At 43.1% G+C, this 25,129-nt stretch overlaps 1 protein-coding gene across 1 annotated transcript in view; it reads left to right on the top strand.

Moving 5' to 3' along the window:
- Positions 1-12,521: 12,521 nt before the first annotated feature.
- PRDM6 (PR/SET domain 6) overlaps positions 12,522-25,129 on the top strand; it is a 140,888-nt gene continuing 128,280 nt past the window's right edge. Inside the window, exons 1-2 of the mRNA XM_083158432.1 lie at positions 12,522-12,747; positions 13,519-13,969. Coding sequence (XP_083014558.1) covers positions 13,528-13,969 — 442 coding nt within the window. The 5' untranslated portion in view covers positions 12,522-12,747; positions 13,519-13,527. The remainder of the gene's footprint in view (positions 12,748-13,518; positions 13,970-25,129) is intronic.

The following is a 25,129-nucleotide window of genomic DNA, read 5'->3' as shown; positions in this document are numbered from 1 at the left end:
GATGGCCAGGTCCCGGTTTTTGGCTGATAATAAGACCCTTGTTGAATGTTGGACTTTAGTCTTTGTTGCTGCCTATATTGCGTCTTACCTCTTGTGACCCTGACATGCTCTCTTTTGCTGGATTGGGAAAATGACAATTTTCGATGGTATCAGAGAATCCAAGTGAAAGGTTTCCTGCAGGTTATTCTTCTGTTGCATATCATGTGTCACTATTATGCTGGTTCTAATATAGCATGTTTCTATATTTTTGTGTAGTGTATAATACAGATGATTTGAACATGAAGCAAAACAGTAGAATGGCCTTTCAACATAAGATACAGCTTTTTGTGTGTGTGTGTGGGGGGGGGGGGCAGTTACAGTATTATTACGTAACTCTTGGATTTAATATTTTTTTATTTATAACTGTCCAACGTGTCTTGATAAGTATCTTTATAATGATTGTGGCTAGATAAATAGATAGATTGGATGCAGTTGAAATCCCGGTGGTCGGAATCCCAGCGGTCCAAATCCCGACGCCGGAATCCCGACCGCCGAAATCCCGGCCGCCGAAATCCCGACCGCCGAAATCCCGACCGCCGAAATCCCGACCGCCGAAATCCCGGCACTTTGTCCCTCTGTGGGTGTCCACGACACCCATAGAGGGAGAATAAATTAGTGTTCCGAGCGTAGCGAGGCACCGGGCCGGCTGCGTAGCGAGCGCAGCGAGCTCGCATGGGGGTCATCCACGTCCCCCCCTTGTCGGGATTTCGGCGGTCGGGATTAAAGCGTTGGGATTTTGACCACCGGGATTCCGACCGCCGGGATTTCAAACTAATCCCATTTAGATAGATGAAGCAAAAGAATATTGGTGGTGACTTCAATGTGGCCACTATCCCTTTAGTATGTATGAACTATGTAGCCAGGTATTATATCCACAATTCTGTGGTCCCACATAATAGTCAAAAAGTCATCACAACTCCACCTGAGATTGCATAGTTCCTTTGAAGCACAATCTTGGCCAAAGCTCCCAGAATTCACCCAAAGAGACCTGGTACTTACAGAGGAAGGAGTCAACAGAACAATGACATGTTTTAGGAATTGTCCGAACTGCTCTAAATTCTAATGCTGCCCATACACTTGTGAGATATTGTATACATTCCTTTGATTTCTACCTCATCTGGCTGAGAAATCGAATGATTGTATGCACAAAATGTGTACCATTCGACGTGATGTGCGGCCACGCCGCTCGAATGTCGCGTCTCACGGTCTTATGTGCTGCACATAATATTTCTCGAATTGTATGTGCGGTCAAATGCTGTTTTGTGCGCATGCGATTTTTCTAAATGGCAATGTGCGATTCATAAAGAGTTCTGGTCACTTCCTAGGCCCCTCCTCTTCCCGTCAATTTTTTTATTGAACGGTGCATTCGATAAATCGCATGATCAAATACAAAATCAAATGCACTAAAATGCTTTTTTTTTTTATCGAATGCTGAGCTTTAAGGGAAATCGAACCCGAGATCGCATCGAATATAATCGCACAAGTGTATGGGCAGCATAAGACGCTCTAAGTCATTATAACATCATGCTCACCAGCTATAACCACAATCTTACAAGTCTTTTCAGTCTACAATATCAGTAATTCTTAAGATGAGACTGTTTTAATTGTTAAGCCACTGCTATGTGCCATTTATGCTGTATCCTAATATTTGTGGTATTGAGGCAAATAGTCTGCTCTGAAAATGGTGACACGGTTCTCTCTCTGTTCTGTCAAACAAACTATTCAGTGAAAAAAGTACTATAAAATGCAATACTGATCATCTTTATATATGTCTACTGTCCGTGAGTCTCCGAAACATTGCCATCTGCTGGCAGAGAGTGAAACTACATCACTTTCTCACACATGCACAAACACAGAAGGTAGCAGACTAGCTTTCAAAGCTTTGCTTCGAGCAAGTAGTTAATACTTGTACCATCTTGCTCCTGATCTCATCTGAGAATACTTTCTCATGTTCTCCATACCATAATTGCCTTATTTTTCTCTGGTCATACTTGCTTAATTGTGTGCTAATTGAAAAAAAAAAAAAAAAACCCCACTAAGTAAGGGTGTGTGTGTGTTTATGAATGTGTGTGTGTGTGTGTGTGTGAGAGAGAGAGTGTGTGTGTGGGAGTGAGTGTATGTGTGTGTCTTACTATCATGCAACAAAGATGCAGAACCTGAATAGTGGTCCCTTTTATAATACTTGGTGGGCTATGTGGCTGGATCGTTCTTGCTGTTTGGCCCCCCGACACTTTTGTTTTTTATCGGACCTGACTCCTATCCCCAGTCTTGGTGGAAGAATGACTCATATATAATGTTGGTGGATTAGTCCTGCATATGATTTGTCATCATCAATTGATAATATTGTGCTGTTTGGTTAGAAGTAATGTAGGTAGACATAAAATATGTAATAGTAAATAAGAATCAGAATACTTTACTTTCTGACACACAATATATATTTGCTAGAATGTGAGGCCAGTATTGGGTACTGTATATAACTGCAATGTGATCCCCTTAGAGTCCAATTGTAAAGACCCCCCCCCCCCCCAACCCATGAAGGAATAGTCCTTCATGGGTTACCTTGGGCTATCTTGCATAGACCTGGTACTTACATAGTCCATCATGAATTATCTCTTCTCCTTACATCCCTCCCAGGGGCAGTCCTTCATGTGTTACCTCTTCTCCATACATGCCTCCCAGGGGCACTCCTTCATGTGTTACCTCTCCTCCTTACATCCCTCCCAGGGGCAGTCCTTCATGTGTTACCTCCTCTCCATACATGCCTCCCAGAGGCAGTCCTTCATGGGTTACCTCTTCTCCTTACATCCCTCCCAGGGGCAGTCCTTCATGTGTTACCTCCTCTCCTTACATCCCTCCCAGGGGCAGTCCTTCATGCGTTACCTCCTCTCCTTACATCCCTCCCAGGGGCAGTCCTTCATGGGTTACCTCTTCTCCTTACATCCCTCCCAGGGGCAGTCCTTCATGTGTTACCTCTCCTCCTTACATCCCCCCAGGGGCAGTCCTTCATGTGTTACCTCTTCTCCTTACATCCCTCCCAGGGGCAGTCCTTCATGAGTTACCTCCTCTCCTCCTTACATCCCCCAGGGGCAGTCCTTCATGTGTTACCTCTCCTCCTTACATCCCTCCCAGGGGCAGTCCTTCATGTGTTACCTCTCCTCCTTACATCCCTCCCAGGGGCAGTCCTTCATGTGTTACCTCTTCTCCATACATCCCTCCCAGGGGCAGTCCTTCATGTGTTACCTCTCCTCCTTACATCCCCCCAGGGGCAGTCCTTCATGTGTGACCTCCTCTCCATACATCCCCCCAGGGGCAGTCCTTCATGTGTTACCTCTCCTCCTTACATCCCTCCCAGGGGCAGTCCTTCATGTGTTACCTCTCCTCCTTACATCCCCCCAGGGGCAGTCCTTCATGTGTTACCTCTTCTTCTTACATCCCTCCCAGGGGCAGTCCTTCATGTGTTACCTCCTCTCCATACATGCCTCCTAGAGGCAGTCCTTCATGGGTTACCTCTTCTCCTTACATCCCTCCCAGGGGCAGTCCTTCATGTGTTACCTCCTCTCCTTACATCCCTCCCAGGGGCAGTCCTTCATGCGTTACCTCCTCTCCTTACATCCCTCCCAGGGGCAGTCCTTCATGGGTTACCTCTTCTCCTTACATCCCTCCCAGGGGCAGTCCTTCATGTGTTACCTCTCCTCCTTACATCCCCCCAGGGGCAGTCCTTCATGTGTTACCTCTTCTCCTTACATCCCTCCCAGGGGCAGTCCTTCATGAGTTACCTCCTCTCCTCCTTACATCCCCCAGGGGCAGTCCTTCATGTGTTACCTCTCCTCCTTACATCCCTCCCAGGGGCAGTCCTTCATGTGTTACCTCTCCTCCTTACATCCCTCCCAGGGGCAGTCCTTCATGTGTTACCTCTTCTCCATACATCCCTCCCAGGGGCAGTCCTTCATGTGTTACCTCTCCTCCTTACATCCCCCCAGGGGCAGTCCTTCATGTGTGACCTCCTCTCCATACATCCCCCCAGGGGCAGTCCTTCATGTGTTACCTCTCCTCCTTACATCCCTCCCAGGGGCAGTCCTTCATGTGTTACCTCTCCTCCTTACATCCCCCCAGGGGCAGTCCTTCATGTGTTACCTCTTCTTCTTACATCCTCCCCAGGAGCAGTCCTTCATGTGTTACCTCTCCCCTTACATCCCCACAGGAGTGGTCCTTCGTGTTACTTCTTCTCATTACCCCTACCCCCCCCCCCCAGCAGTTCTTCATGTGTTACCTCTTCTCCTTACATCCCCCCAGAGGCAGTCCTTCATGTGTTACCTCTCCTCCTTACATCCCCCCAGGGGCAGTCCTTCATGTGTTACCTCTTCTCCTTACATCCCTCCCAGGGGCAGTCCTTCATGTGTTACCTCCTCTCCTTACATCCCTCCCAGGGGCAGTCCTTCATGCGTTACCTCCTCTCCTTACATCCCTCCCAGGGGCAGTCCTTCATGGGTTACCTCTTCTCCTTACATCCCTCCCAGGGGCAGTCCTTCATGGGTTACCTCTCCTCCTTACATCCCCCCAGGGGCAGTCCTTCATGTGTTACCTCTTCTCCTTACATCCCTCCCAGGGGCAGTCCTTCATGAGTTACCTCCTCTCCTCCTTACATCCCCCAGGGGCAGTCCTTCATGTGTTACCTCTCCTCCTTACATCCCTCCCAGGGGCAGTCCTTCATGTGTTACCTCTCCTCCTTACATCCCTCCCAGGGGCAGTCCTTAATGTGTTACCTCTCCTCCTTACATCCCCTCAGGGGCAGTCCTTCATGTGTTACCTCTCCTCCTTACATCCCCCCAGGAGTAGTCCTTCATGTGTTACCTCTTCTTCTTACATCCCTCCCAGGGGCAGTCCTTCATGTGTTACCTCTCCTCCTTACATCCCCCCAGGGGCAGTCCTTCATGTGTTACCTCTTCTTCTTACATCCCTCCCAGGGGCAGTCCTTCATGTGTTACCTCCTCTCCATACATGCCTCCCAGAGGCAGTCCTTCATGGGTTACCTCTTCTCCTTACATCCCTCCCAGGGGCAGTCCTTCATGTGTTACCTCCTCTCCTTACATCCCTCCCAGGGGCAGTCCTTCATGCGTTACCTCCTCTCCTTACATCCCTCCCAGGGGCAGTCCTTCATGGGTTACCTCTTCTCCTTACATCCCTCCCAGGGGCAGTCCTTCATGTGTTACCTCTCCTCCTTACATCCCCCCAGGGGCAGTCCTTCATGTGTTACCTCTTCTCCTTACATCCCTCCCAGGGGCAGTCCTTCATGTGTTACCTCTCCTCCTTACATCCCCCCAGGGGCAGTCCTTCATGTGTTACCTCTTCTCCTTACATCCCTCCCAGGGGCAGTCCTTCATGAGTTACCTCCTCTCCTCCTTACATCCCCCAGGGGCAGTCCTTCATGTGTTACCTCTCCTCCTTACATCCCTCCCAGGGGCAGTCCTTCATGTGTTACCTCTCCTCCTTACATCCCTCCCAGGGGCAGTCCTTCATGTGTTACCTCTTCTCCATACATCCCTCCCAGGGGCAGTCCTTCATGTGTTACCTCTCCTCCTTACATCCCCCCAGGGGCAGTCCTTCATGTGTGACCTCCTCTCCATACATCCCCCCAGGGGCAGTCCTTCATGTGTTACCTCTCCTCCTTACATCCCTCCCAGGGGCAGTCCTTCATGTGTTACCTCTCCTCCTTACATCCCCCCAGGGGCAGTCCTTCATGTGTTACCTCTTCTTCTTACATCCTCCCCAGGAGCAGTCCTTCATGTGTTACCTCTCCCCTTACATCCCCACAGGAGTGGTCCTTCGTGTTACTTCTTCTCATTACCCCTACCCCCCCCCCCCAGCAGTTCTTCATGTGTTACCTCTTCTCCTTACATCCCCCCAGGGGCAGTCCTTCATGTGTTACCTCTCCTCCTTACATCCCCCCAGGGGCAGTCCTTCATGTGTTACCTCTCCTCCTTACATCCCTCCCAGGGGCAGTCCTTCATGTGTTACCTCTTCTCCTTACATCCCTCCCAGGGGCAGTCCTTCATGTGTTACCTCCTCTCCTTACATCCCTCCCAGGGGCAGTCCTTCATGCGTTACCTCCTCTCCTTACATCCCTCCCAGGGGCAGTCCTTCATGGGTTACCTCTTCTCCTTACATCCCTCCCAGGGGCAGTCCTTCATGTGTTACCTCTCCTCCTTACATCCCCCCAGGGGCAGTCCTTCATGTGTTACCTCTTCTCCTTACATCCCTCCCAGGGGCAGTCCTTCATGAGTTACCTCCTCTCCTCCTTACATCCCCCAGGGGCAGTCCTTCATGTGTTACCTCTCCTCCTTACATCCCTCCCAGGGGCAGTCCTTCATGTGTTACCTCTCCTCCTTACATCCCTCCCAGGGGCAGTCCTTCATGTGTTACCTCTCCTCCTTACATCCCCCCAGGGGCAGTCCTTCATGTGTTACCTCTCCTCCTTACATCCCCCCAGGAGTAGTCCTTCATGTGTTACCTCTTCTTCTTACATCCCTCCCAGGGGCAGTCCTTCATGTGTTACCTCTCCTCCTTACATCCCCCCAGGGGCAGTCCTTCATGTGTTACCTCTTCTTCTTACATCCCTCCCAGGGGCAGTCCTTCATGTGTTACCTCCTCTCCATACATGCCTCCCAGAGGCAGTCCTTCATGGGTTACCTCTTCTCCTTACATCCCTCCCAGGGGCAGTCCTTCATGTGTTACCTCCTCTCCTTACATCCCTCCCAGGGGCAGTCCTTCATGCGTTACCTCCTCTCCTTACATCCCTCCCAGGGGCAGTCCTTCATGGGTTACCTCTTCTCCTTACATCCCTCCCAGGGGCAGTCCTTCATGTGTTACCTCTCCTCCTTACATCCCCCCCAGGGGCAGTCCTTCATGTGTTACCTCTTCTCCTTACATCCCTCCCAGGGGCAGTCCTTCATGAGTTACCTCCTCTCCTCCTTACATCCCCCAGGGGCAGTCCTTCATGTGTTACCTCTCCTCCTTACATCCCTCCCAGGGGCAGTCCTTCATGTGTTACCTCTCCTCCTTACATCCCTCCCAGGGGAAGTCCTTCATGTGTTACCTCTTCTCCTTACATCCCTCCCAGGGGCAGTCCTTCATGTGTTACCTCTCCTCCTTACATCCCCCCAGGGGCAGTCCTTCATGTGTGACCTCCTCTCCATACATCCCCCCAGGGGCAGTCCTTCATGTGTTACCTCTCCTCCTTACATCCCTCCCAGGGGCAGTCCTTCATGTGTTACCTCTCCTCCTTACATCCCCCCAGGGGCAGTCCTTCATGTGTTACCTCTTCTTCTTACATCCTCCCCAGGAGCAGTCCTTCATGTGTTACCTCTCCCCTTACATCCCCACAGGAGTGGTCCTTCGTGTTACTTCTTCTCATTACCCCTACCCCCCCCCCCCCCCCCCAGCAGTTCTTCATGTGTTACCTCTTCTCCTTACATACCTCCCAGGGGCAGTCCTTCATGTGTTACCCCTCCCCTTACATCCCTCCCCCCATGAGCAGTCCTTCATGTGTTACCTCTTCTCCATACATCCCTCCCCCCATGAGCAGTCCTTCATGTGTTACCTGTTAATTATATTTTAGGTTTATTATACTGCATTATGTATGTATGTATGTATTTATGTATTTATTTGGTATTTTATTTATAGTTAGTTATTTCATTACATAAATTGTACCTTTAATCTTTAATTCTAAAAATGAAATAAACTGAAAACTGCTATGAATGATCTGTCTCTGGCCACTGTATATAGCCACCTAGCAAGCCCCCATTAGGCACAACAATTATGAACAGTAAACAGACATGAACAATAAGCACAAGAACATGACACATGTGCCAATTATTCCTAATGTGTGCCTATGATTGATTGCAAGCTCCCTCTTCAAGTTTTTGACACAACCGGGCAGAGCAGGGAGGACCTGCATTTCCTGCGCACAACCAGCCACGATTCATGATGTAGGAGGGTGGACTGAGGTCCTTGCTCTCCCATTCATGATGTAGGAGGGTGGACTGAGGTCCCTGCTCTCCCATTCATGATGTAGGAGGGTGGACTGAGGTCCCTGCTCTCCCATAAGAAGAAATTCTATATTCATGAATTAATAACTCTGCCGTCCATGACTTCAAAACTATAAAAAATCTGTATCGTTCTCCTATCGCAGCAGCAAAACTATTATTTGGGGGAACCAAGATGAACATGACATGCAAACTTTCCTCTCCTCCAACATTTCATTCTCTGCTGCTGGAAAATGATAAATCTGGATACTTAATTTATTGATCTCAGCTTCTCTGCTTGCTGGATTTATTTTATAGGTCATTAATCAAAGGAGAAAAACATCCGCGGGTCCCCCCACTTATCCCTACTTTTAATACACTTCCACTCCTTGTTTTCTGCAAAGCAAAATTTCCGACTTGTTTCCCCAATCGATTAGTCTGTGATGTCTGTTGGTTTAAGGGTTTGATGGTGTATCGAGCAGCGCAGGGAAAGGTGCAGTGTGATGGCAGCGACATGGTCGTACATGTCACCAGCAGCTGAGACGTCTCTTTATCTTATATAATAACTAATAAGGACTAAACCACACATTGTGATCATCACCATGTAAAGGAAACCGTATCATCAGACAAGCCAGCAGTACATGTGGATACTGTGACCACAAAACACTGCGACCTCAGCTAGACTCTGTATAAATATAATATACATGATAGTAATTAGCCATCTCACCCTACTGTACATACACAGTGCTGAGTATAACGGCCCTATCATTATATACAGTAAGTGCATTATATTGTCTGCCTATATGTAGCCAGGAAATGGTCCGTTACCTAAACTATACAATATAAAATAGCCACTTTATTAGCACAGACATGTATAAAATACAATTACTATGTAGATTATACTGTATACAGAATTATATTGTTACAGAAACGTTTTCCCATATAACTAGATAACATGAAACAGGGGGTGAGTTATTAGGGATGTGTATATATATATATAAGGGGAGATGGCTGCTGTTGTTATTATTATTAGTAATAATATTAATAATAATAATTATTCGTCTTATTCAGAAATCACATAAAAAGGGAGAAGTGGAGACAATTGTCAAGAATAATATAAAGAGGTAAAAAATGATGTCCTAGAGATTTGTATATTAAGAGGAAAAAGTGTATGAATATGAATAAAGTCTCTGTAATTAAAATAAATGAATTGTCTCGTCTCTTTCCTTTACATATACCGCATCAGAAATCTAACGTCCGGTGTAATAGAAAGATTGCGTTCGGACAAATACGAAATAATAAAAAAAATCGAGTTAAAAAAAGAGAAATAAGTGAACATTGAGTAGGGTGCAGGATTGGAAGGGTTAATCTGTTCCTAATAAACTTACATCTATAGTAACACTAATATAGGTATACACAATACACTAGACTACAAAGCATTGATGGCTAAGGTAGTGTTTTATCCTCCTGTAATTTCTCCTGCTTGCCCTACTGATCAGGACCTCTGCCATGGGGAAAGGGGGGATTATTGCAGGGAGAATTCAGCACATTCTCCTGAGATTGATGGAAGGGAGATATAAATGCTCTGGTACCTGACACTATCAAGTTGATCAAAAGTTATTATGCTGTTTTTATGCCTACAAATCTTTCTTTTCCTGGCTGCCAGTGTTTTCTTTGGCAATAGGTGTTATCAATCTACACTGAGGATGACTGATTCCCCTGTCAGATGGATCCTAGGACTGTTATATATGTTCTTATGTGTGCGGACAGCAGAGCAACACAACACTTCCACATGCTGCTGGGCTACTGGAGGGGCTTCCCAGGCTGCATGTCTGGGGGTCACAGTGTGGCTAATAACTTCCGGACTGGGCTACTGGAGGGGCTTCCCAGGCTGCATGTCTGTTGGTCACAGTGTGGCTAATAACTTCAGGACTGGGCTACTGTAGGGGTTTCCCAGGCTGCATGTCTGGGGGTCACAGTGTGGCTAATAACTTCAGGACTGGGCTACTGTAGGGGTTTCCCAGGCTGCATATCTGGGGGTCACAGTGTGGCTAATAACTTCAGGACTGGGCTACTGTAGGGGCCTCCCAGGCTGCATATCTGGGGGTCACAGTGTGGCTAATAAATTCAAGACTGGGCTACTGTAGGGGCTTCCCAGGCTGCATGTCTGGGGGTCACAGTGTGGCTAATAACTTCAGGGCTGGGTTACTGTAGGGGCTTCCCAGGCTGCATGTCTGGGGGTCACAGTGTGGCTAATAACTTCAGGGCTGGGTTACTGTAGGGGCTTCACATGCTGCATGTCTATGGGTCACAGTGTGGCTAATAACTTCAGCGCTGGGCTACTGTAGGGGCTTCCCAGGCTGCATAACTAGGGGTCACAGTGTGGCTAATAACTTCAGGGCTGGGCTACTGTAGGGGCTTCCCAGGCGCTATGTCTTGGGGTCACAGTGGGGATAATAACGTCAGAGCTGGACTACTTTATATTGGAGTGAAGAGAATCATACTTGTGATATACATATACAGTATACAGTAAATGGACACAACATTCTCTAATAGAACATTCACGCCTCTATTTAGACATATATTCAACATAAAATATATAATGTAACCAAGTATGTATGTATGTTTGTGTGTATGTATTAATGTTAGATACAATGTCCATCCAATTACACTAGAGCTACTGTGGAGCTACAGGATTCCCGATGCCATTAAGAACATGCTGGAACTTGTGGTTCCACAGTAGCTAATGATTAAGCCATAAAAATATAGTTTCCTGGCATTCATGGGTCACATTTACAAAAATGATCGAAATCATAATAAATACCGTTTAAAATATATATATAAAATATATGAAACTCGTACACTGTCTTGTAAAATGTGAAATAGGTTTCACTGCACTTTTTCTATGAAGTGTTTCACTGTATAATGATAATAATAAGTGTAATGTAATGAGTTACACACATTCCCGTATTGTACACACAGACAAGGAAGACTGGGCACAACAGATACAGCAACAGATACAGCTCCAGTATTGCCTGCAATCATATGTGACATTGGAACAATCAGCAAAAACTAGATGTATAGACGAATACCACAAACGATTTAATGCTCATTAGCATTCATCATACCTTTCATTCATTAACTAAAAATAAAGTTTATATATATATATATATATATATATATATATATATATATATATAGGCTAACGGCAATATATACATATCAATTATCGTTATGGTCTTTCGTTTGTTGCTAAATGTAAATATTTCCAATAAATGTAATCGCTTATTATACATTATTGTTTAGTGCAAATTAGTATAAAATGCTCGGGGTTGTTAGGGAATAACTGGTTTTCTATAGCAGTGGATATGTTAATTATAGGTGATAACTGGTTGTTCTTTAATTGCTTATTATACCTCCATAAAACATAGAAAAAGCCCTCAAGCTAATTAAATACATAATATGGTGCAGGTAGCACAGTCCTCTACAGTGAATATAGTGAATATACTTATGTGTTTCCGAATTGGTAATATAAATACATATATTGGAATTCCTCAACTAAAAAGTATAATGCTACAAAAAGCAAAATAACAGGTATAATACTACAAACAGCAAAATAACACGTAAAATGCCACACAAAGCAAAATAACACGTATAATGCTACAAAAAGCAAAATAACACGTATAATGCTACACAAAGCAAAATAACACGTATAATGCTACACAAAGCAAAATAACACGTATAATACTACAAAAGGCAAAATAACACGTATAATACTACAAAAAGAAAAATAACAGGTATAATGCTACAAAAAGCAAAATAACAAGTATAATGCTACAAAAAGCAAAATAACAGGTATAATGCTACAAAAAGCAAAATAACAGGTATAATACTACAAAAGGCAAAATAACACGTATAATGCTACAAAAAGCAAAATAACACGTATAATGCTACAAAAAGCAAAATAACAGGTATAATGCTACAAAAAGCAAAATAACAGGTATAATGCTACAAAAGGCAAAATAACACGTATAATGCTACAAAAAGCAAAATAACACGTATAATGCTACAAAAAGCAAAATAACAGGTATAATGCTACAAAAAGCAAAATTACAGGTATAATACTACAAAAAGAAAAATAATAATAAAAACAAAATGGTATTTATCTGCAGAACTATAAGTCTTATGGGACAGATGATGTTCCTGGTAATCTGTATGGGTAAAATATAGCACTGGCAGAAACCTGGGCAGTGGTCTGCATGTATTAGTTGGAGCACAGGCTGAAGGGTTAATAGCCCCTCTCCCAGCATCACTCTCAGAGTGACACAGACACGAGTGTTTGGTGTTGTGCAGCCCACGTGTGCAGCAGGAGTGGGGCCAGAGCCCAGCGCAGCTCCCAGCCCAGCTCAGTGTGATCAGACCTTTCTGAGCACTCACACTGCTGCTCGCATACTCGGTACAGAGAGATCAGACCCTGCCCAGCACTCACACTGCTGCTCCTACATTCATCTGAGTGTGGTCAAAGCCTGCTCAGCACTCACACCGCTTCTCCCACACTCAGCTCAGTGTGATCAGACCCAGCTCAGCACTCACACTGCTGCCCCCACACTTAGCTCTGGAGATCCCCGGCACAGACCTGGACTGGTTCACCCTCCTCGGAGAGGTTACTTGGAGGGATCACACCCAGGTGAGTGCTGGAGGAGGAAGGGACATGTGTGCATATGTTGTGACAGTGCTTGTAGTTGAATATGGGAACATACCGTATAGAGAGAGATGTCAGTGTGCAGAGAGGTCAGATTAAGGCAGAGTGCACATACATGTACAGATTGGGATAGAGTGCACATGCATGTACAGATTGGGGCTGAGTGCACATACATGTACAGATTGGGGCTGAGTGCACATACATGTACAGATTGGGACAGAGTGCACATGCATGTACAGATTGGGACAGAGTACACATACATGTACAGATTGGGGCAGAGTGCACATACATGTACAGATTGGGACATAGTGCACATACATGTACAGATTGGGGCAGAGTGCACATACATGTACAGATTGGGACATAGTACACATACATGTGCAGAGTGAGGCAGAGTGCACATACATGTACAGATTGTGGCAGAGTGCACACACATGTAGCGGTCGCTACTGGAGGGAAGGTCACTGTGCAGGAGAGGGTTGCCTAGTAGGTAGCACTGGGCTGGTGATGGGGAGATAATAGAGGGTTGCCTAGTAGGTAGCACTGGGCTGGTGATGGGGAGATAATAGAGGGCTGCCTAGTAGGTAGCACTGGGCTGGTGATGGGGAGATAATAGAGGGCTGCCTAGTAGGTAGCACTGGGCTGGTGATGGGGAGATAATAGAGGGCTGCCTAGTAGGTAGCACAGGGCTGGTGATGGGGAGATAATAGGGTGATACCGATGTCTCCTGTCTGACTGCTGATGCTTTGTGTACAGGTCCTGAGCATGCTGAAGCCCGGAGAGGCTGCAGGATCTGCCTTCCTGAAGGTGGACCCGGTGTATCTGCAGCACTGGCAGCAGCTCTTCCCCCAGAGCCATGTGAAGGCTGGAGTCCTGAGCCATGTCACCCTGCCTGAGCCTCCAGTAGACAACCTCCGGCTGCGGCCAGCCTCCATGTCCTCCAGCTCATCCACCTCCTCCACTCCGACCTCCGCACCCTCTGCCCCAGCCTCCCTGGCCGGGATCACCCCAATGCCCGCTGTCTTGGGGGCACTGCCCAGCATTGAGGTCACAGGCCCACAGAGGAAAGAGCTGCTACTCTCCAATTGCCAGGAGGGGTCCCCCGGCCGCTTCAAGTGCAGTCCCGAGGAGTTGGACTATTACCTGTATGGCCAGCAGAGGATGGAGATCATCCCCCTCAGCAACCCAACCAGTGACCCCAACAACCGTATGTACCCCTGCAAACAGCACCACACACACAGCAGTACATTACAATATGCCCAATACTGTGTGACCAGGTACCCCCCTATCAGCCCACAACAGCATGTACTATATCCAGATACAGTAACTCTAACCCTCCTGCTAACACTCTAACAGCAGAGTGCAGAGAACAGCATCTATGTTCTGTATTGTTAGAAAGGATTTAGTGTTAGGTATATGGAGCCATAAGCTACAGCCCAGTTTCTGTACTGAATAAAATACAGGAACAGGGTCGTGTATGTTGTATATGTATAGTAGTATGTGTATGCTCAGGTGTGTATACTGCTACTATATGTGTACGCTAACATGTGTATACTGGTATGTATATACTGCTGTATCATTATATATGTGTATACCGGTGTGAAAATCATGGTATGTGTCTATACTGCTAGGTGTATGTGTAAGCGTATACTGTCATGTGTATACTGCTTTATGTATACTGGTATGGTATTGGCGTGAATTCTGTTTTGTGTATACTGGTATGTGTATGCTGGTGTATGTATCATAGTATGTAAATAACGCTAGGTGTGTACTGGTAGGTGTATACTGTAAGCAAATACTATTGGGTTTAATGGGATGTGTATCATGATGTGTATATATACGTGTATACTGGTATGTGTATCGTGGTATGGTATATATATTCTGCTATGTGTATACTGTTATGTGTATACTGGCATGTGTATCATGGTATGGTATATATATTCTGCTATGTGTATACTGGTATGTGTATACTGGTATGTGTATCATGGCATGTATATACTGTTAGGTGTATACTGGTATTTGCATAGTGTGGCATGATGACCCCGTCAGTCCTAGTTACTATGAGCTGACTGTTGTACACGCGTTATAGCCGGGTTGTGCGTTTCGGAGACAGATGAACTAGGGAACGTGCACAAGCCGCAGATGACAGTGTTTAGTAAACACGGAGAATACAATCTACAACATGAGAAACGCTGAGATACTGTGCAATATAGCAGTAGGAATATACTGTAGTAACTGCTGTCTGCAGCATGGCAAATAATAACTAAGCCTCTGATATTTATTTACTCTACAAAAGCCGACATTCTCATATGCCCGCACTCTCTCTTTCTCTCTATCTCTCTCTGTATGTATATATATATATATATATATATATATATATATATATATATATATATATATATATATATATATATATATATACCCGCACTCAATATACAAATATGCCCGCACTCTATATACATATATGCCCGCACTCTATATATTTGCCCGCACTCTATATACATATATGCCCGCACTCTCTATACATATATGCCCGCACTCTCTCTATATATATATGCCAGCACTCTATATACATATATGCCCGCACTCTCTCTATATATATGCCAGCACTCTATATACATATATGCCCGCACTCTATATATGCCCACACTCTATATACATATATGCCCGCACTCTATATATATATGCCAGCACTCTATATTCATATACGCCCGCACTCCCGCACTCTATATACATGTATGCCCTATATATATATATATATATATATATATATATATATATATATATACATATATATATATACACTCTATATACAAAGCATGTTATTTCATTCCAGTAACTTTCCCGCATGTAGTAAGGAGTGTGATTATATTCTTTGAGCAATCTGCCATTTAGCGTCACTGTGATTCAATGGTATGTAATAGTATTTGCTTTTAAACAAAAATACAGACACATTGCTCGTCTTATAATCATCCCTGTAATTCGTACGGATGGGTAGAAGAAACATTCGTGTACTGCACAATATTTAATATGTTCTTTCTTGTGATGCAACATATACAGAAACTAAGGTACACGTACGTAACAAAGAAACATGTACACAGACTAGGGCACATGTGCATACTGTATGATGCTGATGCAACATATAACATGTACACAGACTAAGGCATATGTGCATACTGTATGATGCTGATGCAACATATAACATGTACACAGACTAGGGCACATGTGCATACTGTATGATGCTGATGCAACATATAACATGTACACAGACTAAGGCATATGTGCATACTGTATGATGCTGATGCAACATATAACATGTACACAGACTAGGGCACATGTGCATACTGTATGATGCTGATGCAACAAATAACATGGACACAGACTAGGACACATGTGCATACTGTATGATGCTGATGCAACATATAACATGTACACAGACTAGGGAACATGTGCATACTGTATGATGCTGATGCAACAAATAACATGGACACAGACTAGGACACATGTGCATACTGTATGATGCTGATGCAAAATATAACATGGACACAGACTAGGACACATGTGCATACTGTATGATGCTGATGCAACATATAACATGGACACAGACTAGGGCACATGTGCATACTGTATGATGCTGATGCAACATATAACATCTACAAATACTTAGCACATGTACAAAAGTGAGTCCGTAATGACTGACGCTGATACAGAGCAGCAAGGCGACTACTGCGGCTACTAATAGCGTCACACAGCGCAGTAGCTTACAGGCTGAATAGTGATATACAACACAACTAACAACATGAAGCTTTGTGTATTTGTTACACTTATTGTAGTTACAATGTCAGGAATGACCATTACCCAACCTATAGGCACATTAAATACTTACACGTATTAATATAGAGAAGACTGCTAATTAATTCAATATAAATCTGTATTACTGCTCTACCAATATTAGAGTAACTACACAGGAATAGTATAATGACCGTGTAGGGAAATAAATAAGAGGTATGACAACAACAATGTCATAACTAGAATTATATATTTCCCATAATACCTGTCAAATGATTACATTAGTATTATCCATAATATCTGCGACCCATATATTAGATATTAATTTAGTTTTGTGATGAACCGACTGGGTAAATGATACAATATATAGACTTGCAGAACAACGGTTACTGTAGCTACAGAGGAATAATAAGGACACATGAGATCTGCAGACTTGTCATTAATACAAACTTGTGCTGCATGAACCTGGGCTGGACACAACATACATATTACTAGCAGTGATACTATAGGAAGTCTTGGTTCAGCAGCACATATATCCCAGCACTTGCCCGACCATGGCTGGAACTTGCTGCAACATATATCCCAGCGCTTGCCCGACCATGGCTGCAACTTGCTGCAACATACTGTATATCCCAGCACTTGCCCGATCATGGCTGCAACTTGCTGCAACATATATCCCAGCACTTGCCCGATCATGGCTGGAACTTCCTGCAACATACTGTATATCCCAGCACTTGCCCGACCATGGCTGTAACTTGCTGCAACATACTGTATATCCCAGTACTTGCCCGACCATGGCTGGAACTTGCTGCAACATACTGTATATCCCAGCACTTGCTCGGCCAAGGCTGGAAACTTGCTGCAACATACATCCCAGCACTTGCCCGACCATGGCTGCAACTTGCTGCATCAGATTTTCCAGCACTTGCCCGATGATGGCTGGAACTTCCTGCAACATACTGTATATCCCAGCACTTGCCCGACCATGGCTTGAACTTGCTGCAACATACACCCCAGCACTTGCCCGACCATGGCTGGAACTTGCTGCAACATATATCCCAGCACTTTCCAGACCATGGCTGCAACTTGCTGCAACTTTAGCAAACTTATCCCGATATTTCATTGGGGCAGAGAATGTGCCCAAAATTCTTTTACCTTCCACAACTCCTATCCACTGCCTAATAAGCAACCTCAGCTTGTGTATTGTATAGATAATAGTATCTGCTAATATGCAGCGTAGCCAGGGATTAATCACCGCGGGGGGTAGGAGAACACAGGTACAAAAGTTCGAGGAACAACCTCTTGTGTGTGTGTGTTGTGTCTGTATATATATATATATATATATAAAATATATACACACACACACACATATATACACACATACATATATATATATACACACACACGCATATATACACACACACACACACACACACACCTTCCTGTCAATGCTGTGCATTATTTTTACTAGACATAAACATGTGATGTAATGAAGGTCTCGCTGATTGCCACTACAACACAATTAATATAGTACATGTGGTATTGGATAGTTACAATGCTGTTACCAAGTCAAAATGATTTAAAATAAATTATTTAATGATTAATGATAAGAGATACACAAGCTAACAGTAGCAGTATTATAACAGCAGGATACTAACACATTATTATCATGAATAGAGATGACAATTCTGTTACTCCTACAATGGTGTCCTTCCCTGGAGTTGGTGCCTATACACCTGCTGTCACTGTCCGTACTGTCAGTGTGCTGGGACTAGTCCCTGAGCATTTCTCATCCCCTGCGGCTGCCCTACTATAGCCCGTGTGTATGCGGCAATGGGAATCCTTATAGGTAAAAATCCAAAATGCATTGTCTGTATCACCTCCCCCCCCCACCTTCATATACAACCTTCAACCCCCCATGAGGTGCATACACTGCTGACAGTATACAGCTTGCGCCGTTGCTGTACAATTGGTGTAGGCAATAGTCACTCATCGTATATTGCAATAGTATATTGCCAATAGTACCCGCCTGTAATATTTCATGCTGCCAAGGTGGCACTTGTGTACATGATTATTTACCAGGCCATGGGCACCAGCTCTCCGACCCCCTCCCCTGTACACAGAATATGCAGTCATATATTAGATTGAGGTTAGAAAAGGTGGTGGCTGTTTATTTAGGGTGATAAAATGGTCCATCAGCAGTAATCTCCATCGATATATGCCACAAGGAGATGAAGGATGAGGGGACAAGCCACAATTAATTGCCCTATAGTTTTGTAAGAGAGAGTGGAGCCAGCACAGAGACAGCATCGATCCCAGCTCCCAGCTCCTATTCATCATCTGTACATTGTATATGGGGGTCTCTCTGGGGCAGGGGTGCTGGGTTTATACACACAATATTCTCCTTTCAACCTTCTCTCACTGACAACAAACATTTAATTCACTAATCCAATCAATTCTAAGCAAATACATCAACACATCTGCATTATAAACTGTTGTATTTGCCAGTGGAAATAGAAGTGACAGAAAAAGTATCTAATAAAAAGGTAAATAGGATCCTTAATGCCCCAGTAGTCCTAAATATCTGTAGCTCCAAGATGTACTATAAATGCTAACACAAATAGGTCTATCTATCTATCTATCTATCTATCTATCTATCTATCTATCTATCTATCTATCTATCTATCTATATGTGTGGCACAGCATTGCAAGGTTTTATCCTCTGTTATCAGCCATATTGGGCTCAATGGGATGATTGACAGGAAATATTATGTGCATTAACCCTTTGAGTACCACCAGTATATCTGTGGGAGAAGTTCAAAATATCTGCTAAAAATGCCAGTGTGGCTCACGTTTGTTATATAAATTCAAATAAAAAAATGTTGTGTCAAAAGGAAACAAATCCTGTAAGGTCACTATGATGAAGAAAAATGTTGCTTGCCAATTTTTACACCATATTTTTGGCAGTCAAAGGGTTAATAAATGCGCACCCCCTCCTCTAAATAATTCTGTTAAATATCTTTACAGTTGATTCATTGTATTTTCTATTTGTGAATTATTTGATAGTTTTAGCAGCTATTTAAAAACATGTATTTGAAAGATGTTATAAGATCACTACATGCTTTTCAGGGCTTCAAAGCATGTAGATACCGTGTAATGGTAGAAATACTACACCATTCCGTTATCTTATAGCTGCCTCGTTCAGATATTAGACAATGTCTCTGTAAGCTAACAGGGGATCACTGTCCATGGAACCTGCAGCATTTCCTCTGCTAGGGGGCAGCCACTATTAGAGGAAGCTGTCAGGGTTGGAATAATGTTTCAGTCTGTAGAGTGGAAGGTTTTCAGTTTAGGAAGAAACTTTTTACCATGTTTCATAAGGAAGACAGGATGTAGGTGTACATTGTGGTGGTAGAAAGATAAGCATAGGTATTGTCATGTCCAGCAAATGTGTAGCTTTAGTAAAATCACTCCATGATGTACTGTACAATAACACATAGTGATTTCATTGGCTATTCTAGTTAGAGGGAATAAAACAGCATAACTGCATTTGTTACAAGGTATAAGGATCTAGGATGTGATTCTGGCTGGCCTGCAAAAGCAAACTCCTTCTTTAATGGGCAAAACCATGCTGCACTGCAGGCGGGGCAGATGTAACATGTGCAGAGAGAGAGAGAGTTGGGTGAGTTATTTTGTTTCTGAGCAGGGTAAATACTGGATGCTTTATTTTTACACTGCAATTTAGATTCCAGTTTGAACACACCCCACCCAAATGTAACTCTCTCTGAACATATTACATCAGCCCCACCTGCAGTGCACATTGTTTCGCCCATTAAAAAAGGAGTTTGCTTTTTCAAACCAACCAGAATCCCCCCACTAGTGTATTAATCACATACATAACTATGCTTACTGCACGCACTGTATGTGTGTGCATGCTTACCAAGGAGTCAGCCTGATAACTGTGTGGTGGCACACTGAAGCATGCATTCAGATACTGAATCTGTCACCATATATTTCAATAGTGCCACCCACGTATAATGCAGTGCTGCACAGTGAATATTAGATTGTATCTGCTTTATGTCAGCATTCAGCCTAAATTCTGTATGCCCCCAACCCCCATACATGCATGACAACACACATGTCCAGCTTTGTCTACAGCTAATCAACTCATGTGTGTTTTTGGACTGTGAGGGTTATACCACCAGACACATATGCAAGAGAGGCACACTTCACACATATATGACTCTTGTGTGTGCTCATATATTTACACACACAGCTAGTAAAGTCTCAGTATCTCTTTCAAGACCATTGTTAAACTGTATTCCCTATAGACATTTGGCCCAGAACATTTTTTGAAGGGCATGAGGGCTGGGATGACACCATATCTCCAAGGCATTATTATGCACATATGGTCCCTTCACTTGTGTCAACTCCCTCGTTCAGCTATCTTTTATTCTACAGACTAAAAGATTGTAATAGTATCTTCCTAAAACACACCCAGGAGGACCATTGTGTTATAGATCTTACTTTATTTGGTATTTACTTGGAGCACTTTAAATACAAATCCCTATAAACTTATTTGTTTTAGAACATGCCAGGTACATGTGTTGTAAATGAAGGCTGCATCATTGTGCATACACCCATCACTGTACATATGCCATTCACTGTACATACTCCCATCACTGTACATACTGCCATCACTGTACATACTACCATCACTGTACATACGCCCATCACTGTACTTACAGCCATCACTGTACATACTGCCATCACTGTACATACTGCCATCACTGTACATATGCCATTCACTGTACATATGCCATTCACTGTACATACTCCCATCACTGTACATACTGCCATCACTGTACATACTCCCATCACTGTACATACGCCCATCACTGTACTTACAGCCATCACTGTACATACTGCCATCACTGTACATACTGCCATCATTGTACATATGCCATTCACTGTACATATGCCATTCACTGTACATACTCCCATCACTGTACATACTGCCATCACTGTACATACTCCCATCACTGTACATACGCCCATCACTGTACTTACAGCCATCACTGTACATACTGCCATCACTGTACATACTGCCATCACTGTACATATGCCATTCACTGTACATATGCCATTCACTGTACATACTCCCATCACTGTACATACTGCCATCACTGTACATACTCCCATCACTGTACATACGCCCATCACTGTACTTACAGCCATCACTGTACATTCTGCCATCACTGTACATACTGCCATCACTGTATTTAAACCCATCACTGTACATACACCCATCACTGTACATACACCCATCACTGTACATACTCCCATCACTGTACATATGCCCATCACTGTACATACTGCCATCACTGTACTTACACCCATCACTGTACATACACCCATCACTGTACATACGCCCATCACTGTACATACACCCATTACTGTACATACTCCCATCACTATACATACACCCATCACTGTACTTACACCCATCACTGTACATATGCCTATCACTGTACATACTGCCATCACTGTAATTACACCCATCACTGTACATATGCCATTCACTGTACATATGCCTATCACTGTGCATACACCCATCCCTATACATACACCCATCACTGTACTTACACCCATCACTGTACATATGCCATTCACTGTACATATGCCTATCACTGTGCATACACCCATCCCTATACATACACCCATCACTGTACTTACACCCATCACTGTACTTACACCCACCACTGTACATACGCCCATCACTGTACTTACACCATCACTGTACATAGGCCCATCACTGTACATAGGCCCATCACTGTACATACTCCCATCACTGTACTTACACCCATCACTGTACATACGTCCATCACTGTACATACACCTATCACTGTACATACTGCCATCACTGTACATACGCCCATCACTGTACTTACACCCATCACTGTACATAGGCCCATCACTGTACATACTCCCATCACTGTACTTACACCCATCACTGTACATACGCCCATCACTGAACATACTCCCATCACTGTACATACTCCCATCACTGTACTTACACCCATCACTGTACATACGCCCATCACTGTACTTACACCCATCACTGTACATAGGCCCATCACTGAACATAGGCCCATCACTGTACATACTCCCATCACTGTACTTACACCTATCACTGTACATATGCCCATCACTACACATTTACCACTGTGCAGAGTGAGGGTCCGTGCAGTTTTTTAATAACAGAAAGATACATCAGTTTGTGTAACCTAAATGTATTTTACTTGTTCAATGTGATATTTCCAGTCTATCTATCTATCTATCTATCTATCTATCTATCTATCTATCTATCTATCTATCTATCTATCTATCTATTATAGACAGATTTTGTTTTTTATCCAAACTTCCATTTACCTATTGCTTAATGATGTCATCTTATATAATTACACTCAGTTATGTCTTTCATGTATTATAAAATATTGCTCACTGTGGATTATCCGGACCTACCCCGCCACCCTTACTCTGCACACATGATCTAATAATCCTTCCAGTGTGGCCATGAGTAATATATTTTGCTAGTGGGTACATTATCCCACATCTTTGTGTGTCAGGGTGTTGGGGCAAGCTGTGTGGTGATTATGCTGCAGGGTCCTGGAGAATGCTGAGGTGTGAAAGTAATTTAGTGCCAAATGCTGGCTAACTTCCCCCTGGTCATTAATGCTGGAGTGACATCTGTAGTAGGATGTGGCCACTAGCTGCATTCCTATATTATATACCCAATAACCTATCTATCGCTGCAGAACCCTTGTGCCACCATATAAATGACCAATAATAATATACGTATATATACATTGCTACTGGTAGATTTTTGTATGGATTATTTACCTTTCTGTAAGTTTGACTATTTGCATTTGTTACTTTACACTTTGTTGTGCTCTGATTTCGAGGAAATACTGGTAACCACTTATGCTTTGATAAAGGGAGATAATAGGTTAAAACAAAGACAACAGCAATCAATTGCTTTGTGCATCACAGAACATTAACTCGGTCATTGCTCCAGCAAACTGCTTCTTAATAAGCCACTCATTGCCAGAGAGGACCACTTATAGACCTAATCGCTGCCTACGAAACTGCTCAAAGATATCACAAAACTAGAATGCATTATTCCATGTACTGTAAGAAATCAGCCATAGACTAACCTAGCGAGCAAGAGGGAACCTCTTATAGAGAACTCTTGTTTGCCTCATTGCCTTTGTTAAATTCTGCACAAATCATTTTAGATATACATATTAAGGACTAAGGATCAACTAGGGTTAAGGTTTCCAAATGGTTCAAAGAAAACCCCAAGCAGATTGGTAATTCTTATCTGCGTATATATTCTATTTTGCTTTGTTTTAGTAATATAATTATGTACATTAGGTATATCTGAATATTCTCTAATCATTTTTAATATTCTATTTTTTAAAAATAACATAAGTACGGACCTCACAAGTAAATAATTGTATCCAATTTGAGGCAGTTCGACTACATTATTACAGAGGTTTATGTACATTTTGTCAGATTTTATTAACTTTATTTACCTGTGTGTATTCAAAACAGGGATATTATTAGTTATCTACATGTTGGTCCATATGCGGCCCTTTCCACAAATGCTAGCTGTTGTGGATGGTTCCATACACATTATTGCGTAGATAACTCATCAAGTGAAAATAGCTTAAAGTTATTATTATTATTATTATTATTAATAATAATAAATACAGCACACGGAATAGAAATAGGGGTTTATCAGGCACTTGCAACATGTTAGCTTATGTCATTTTTATAGAGCAGGGTAATAGCAATAGGTTCCATATGTAATAAATGAAAACGTATATTTTCATAAACTATATTTTCTTCTTTTATTGTAAATTATAATAGGCTATAGTAATTATTTATGTCATTCTAATTAAATTTAGGTATGGTAAGTCTAATTCTTTCTGGAAAATGAATGACATCTCTTATTTTTCTGGACATATAAATGTCGTTAAACTTAAAAATTAAATGAATCTTGTAATGATTACAAATGTAAATCTGAAGATATGAGAGAATTGAATCCATTGAACAAGCTTTACTTTCTGTCCTTAAGTAATGACTCTTAAGAAGCAGGAAATCTGATTTGCACAGGGAAGAATGCAACACATTTCAAATATCCAATATCTATAGTCCTTATATAATCCCTACATGTGCTGTCGTCCCTGGTTCAGAATATAAGATACTGAACCAAAATATATTATTATTTTTACAACCTGTATCATGTAATACACGTATAATAATCCACCCACTGCCTACTTATCCAGTTTAGGAAGTCCAAACTGTATTGACTGATATATTTCTGTACTGCATTTAATATTCTGTAATGATTATTTGATTGCAGCAATTAAACTGTTAATGTAGAATTTAAATATTAATTGCATGATTTAACTAATTTTAGCGGGCATATGTTAAGCTGCAGAATAGATGTGTTCCATATTTAATCTTGATTCTTTACCTACAGTACTATTTTGTATTTATATATATATGT

This window comes from Crinia signifera, chromosome 1 (assembly GCF_055691185.1).
Source record: "Crinia signifera chromosome 1, ASM5569118v1, whole genome shotgun sequence".
NCBI classification, from domain to species: domain Eukaryota; kingdom Metazoa; phylum Chordata; class Amphibia; order Anura; family Myobatrachidae; genus Crinia; species Crinia signifera.
This window is presented reverse-complemented; position numbering and strand designations above follow the sequence as displayed.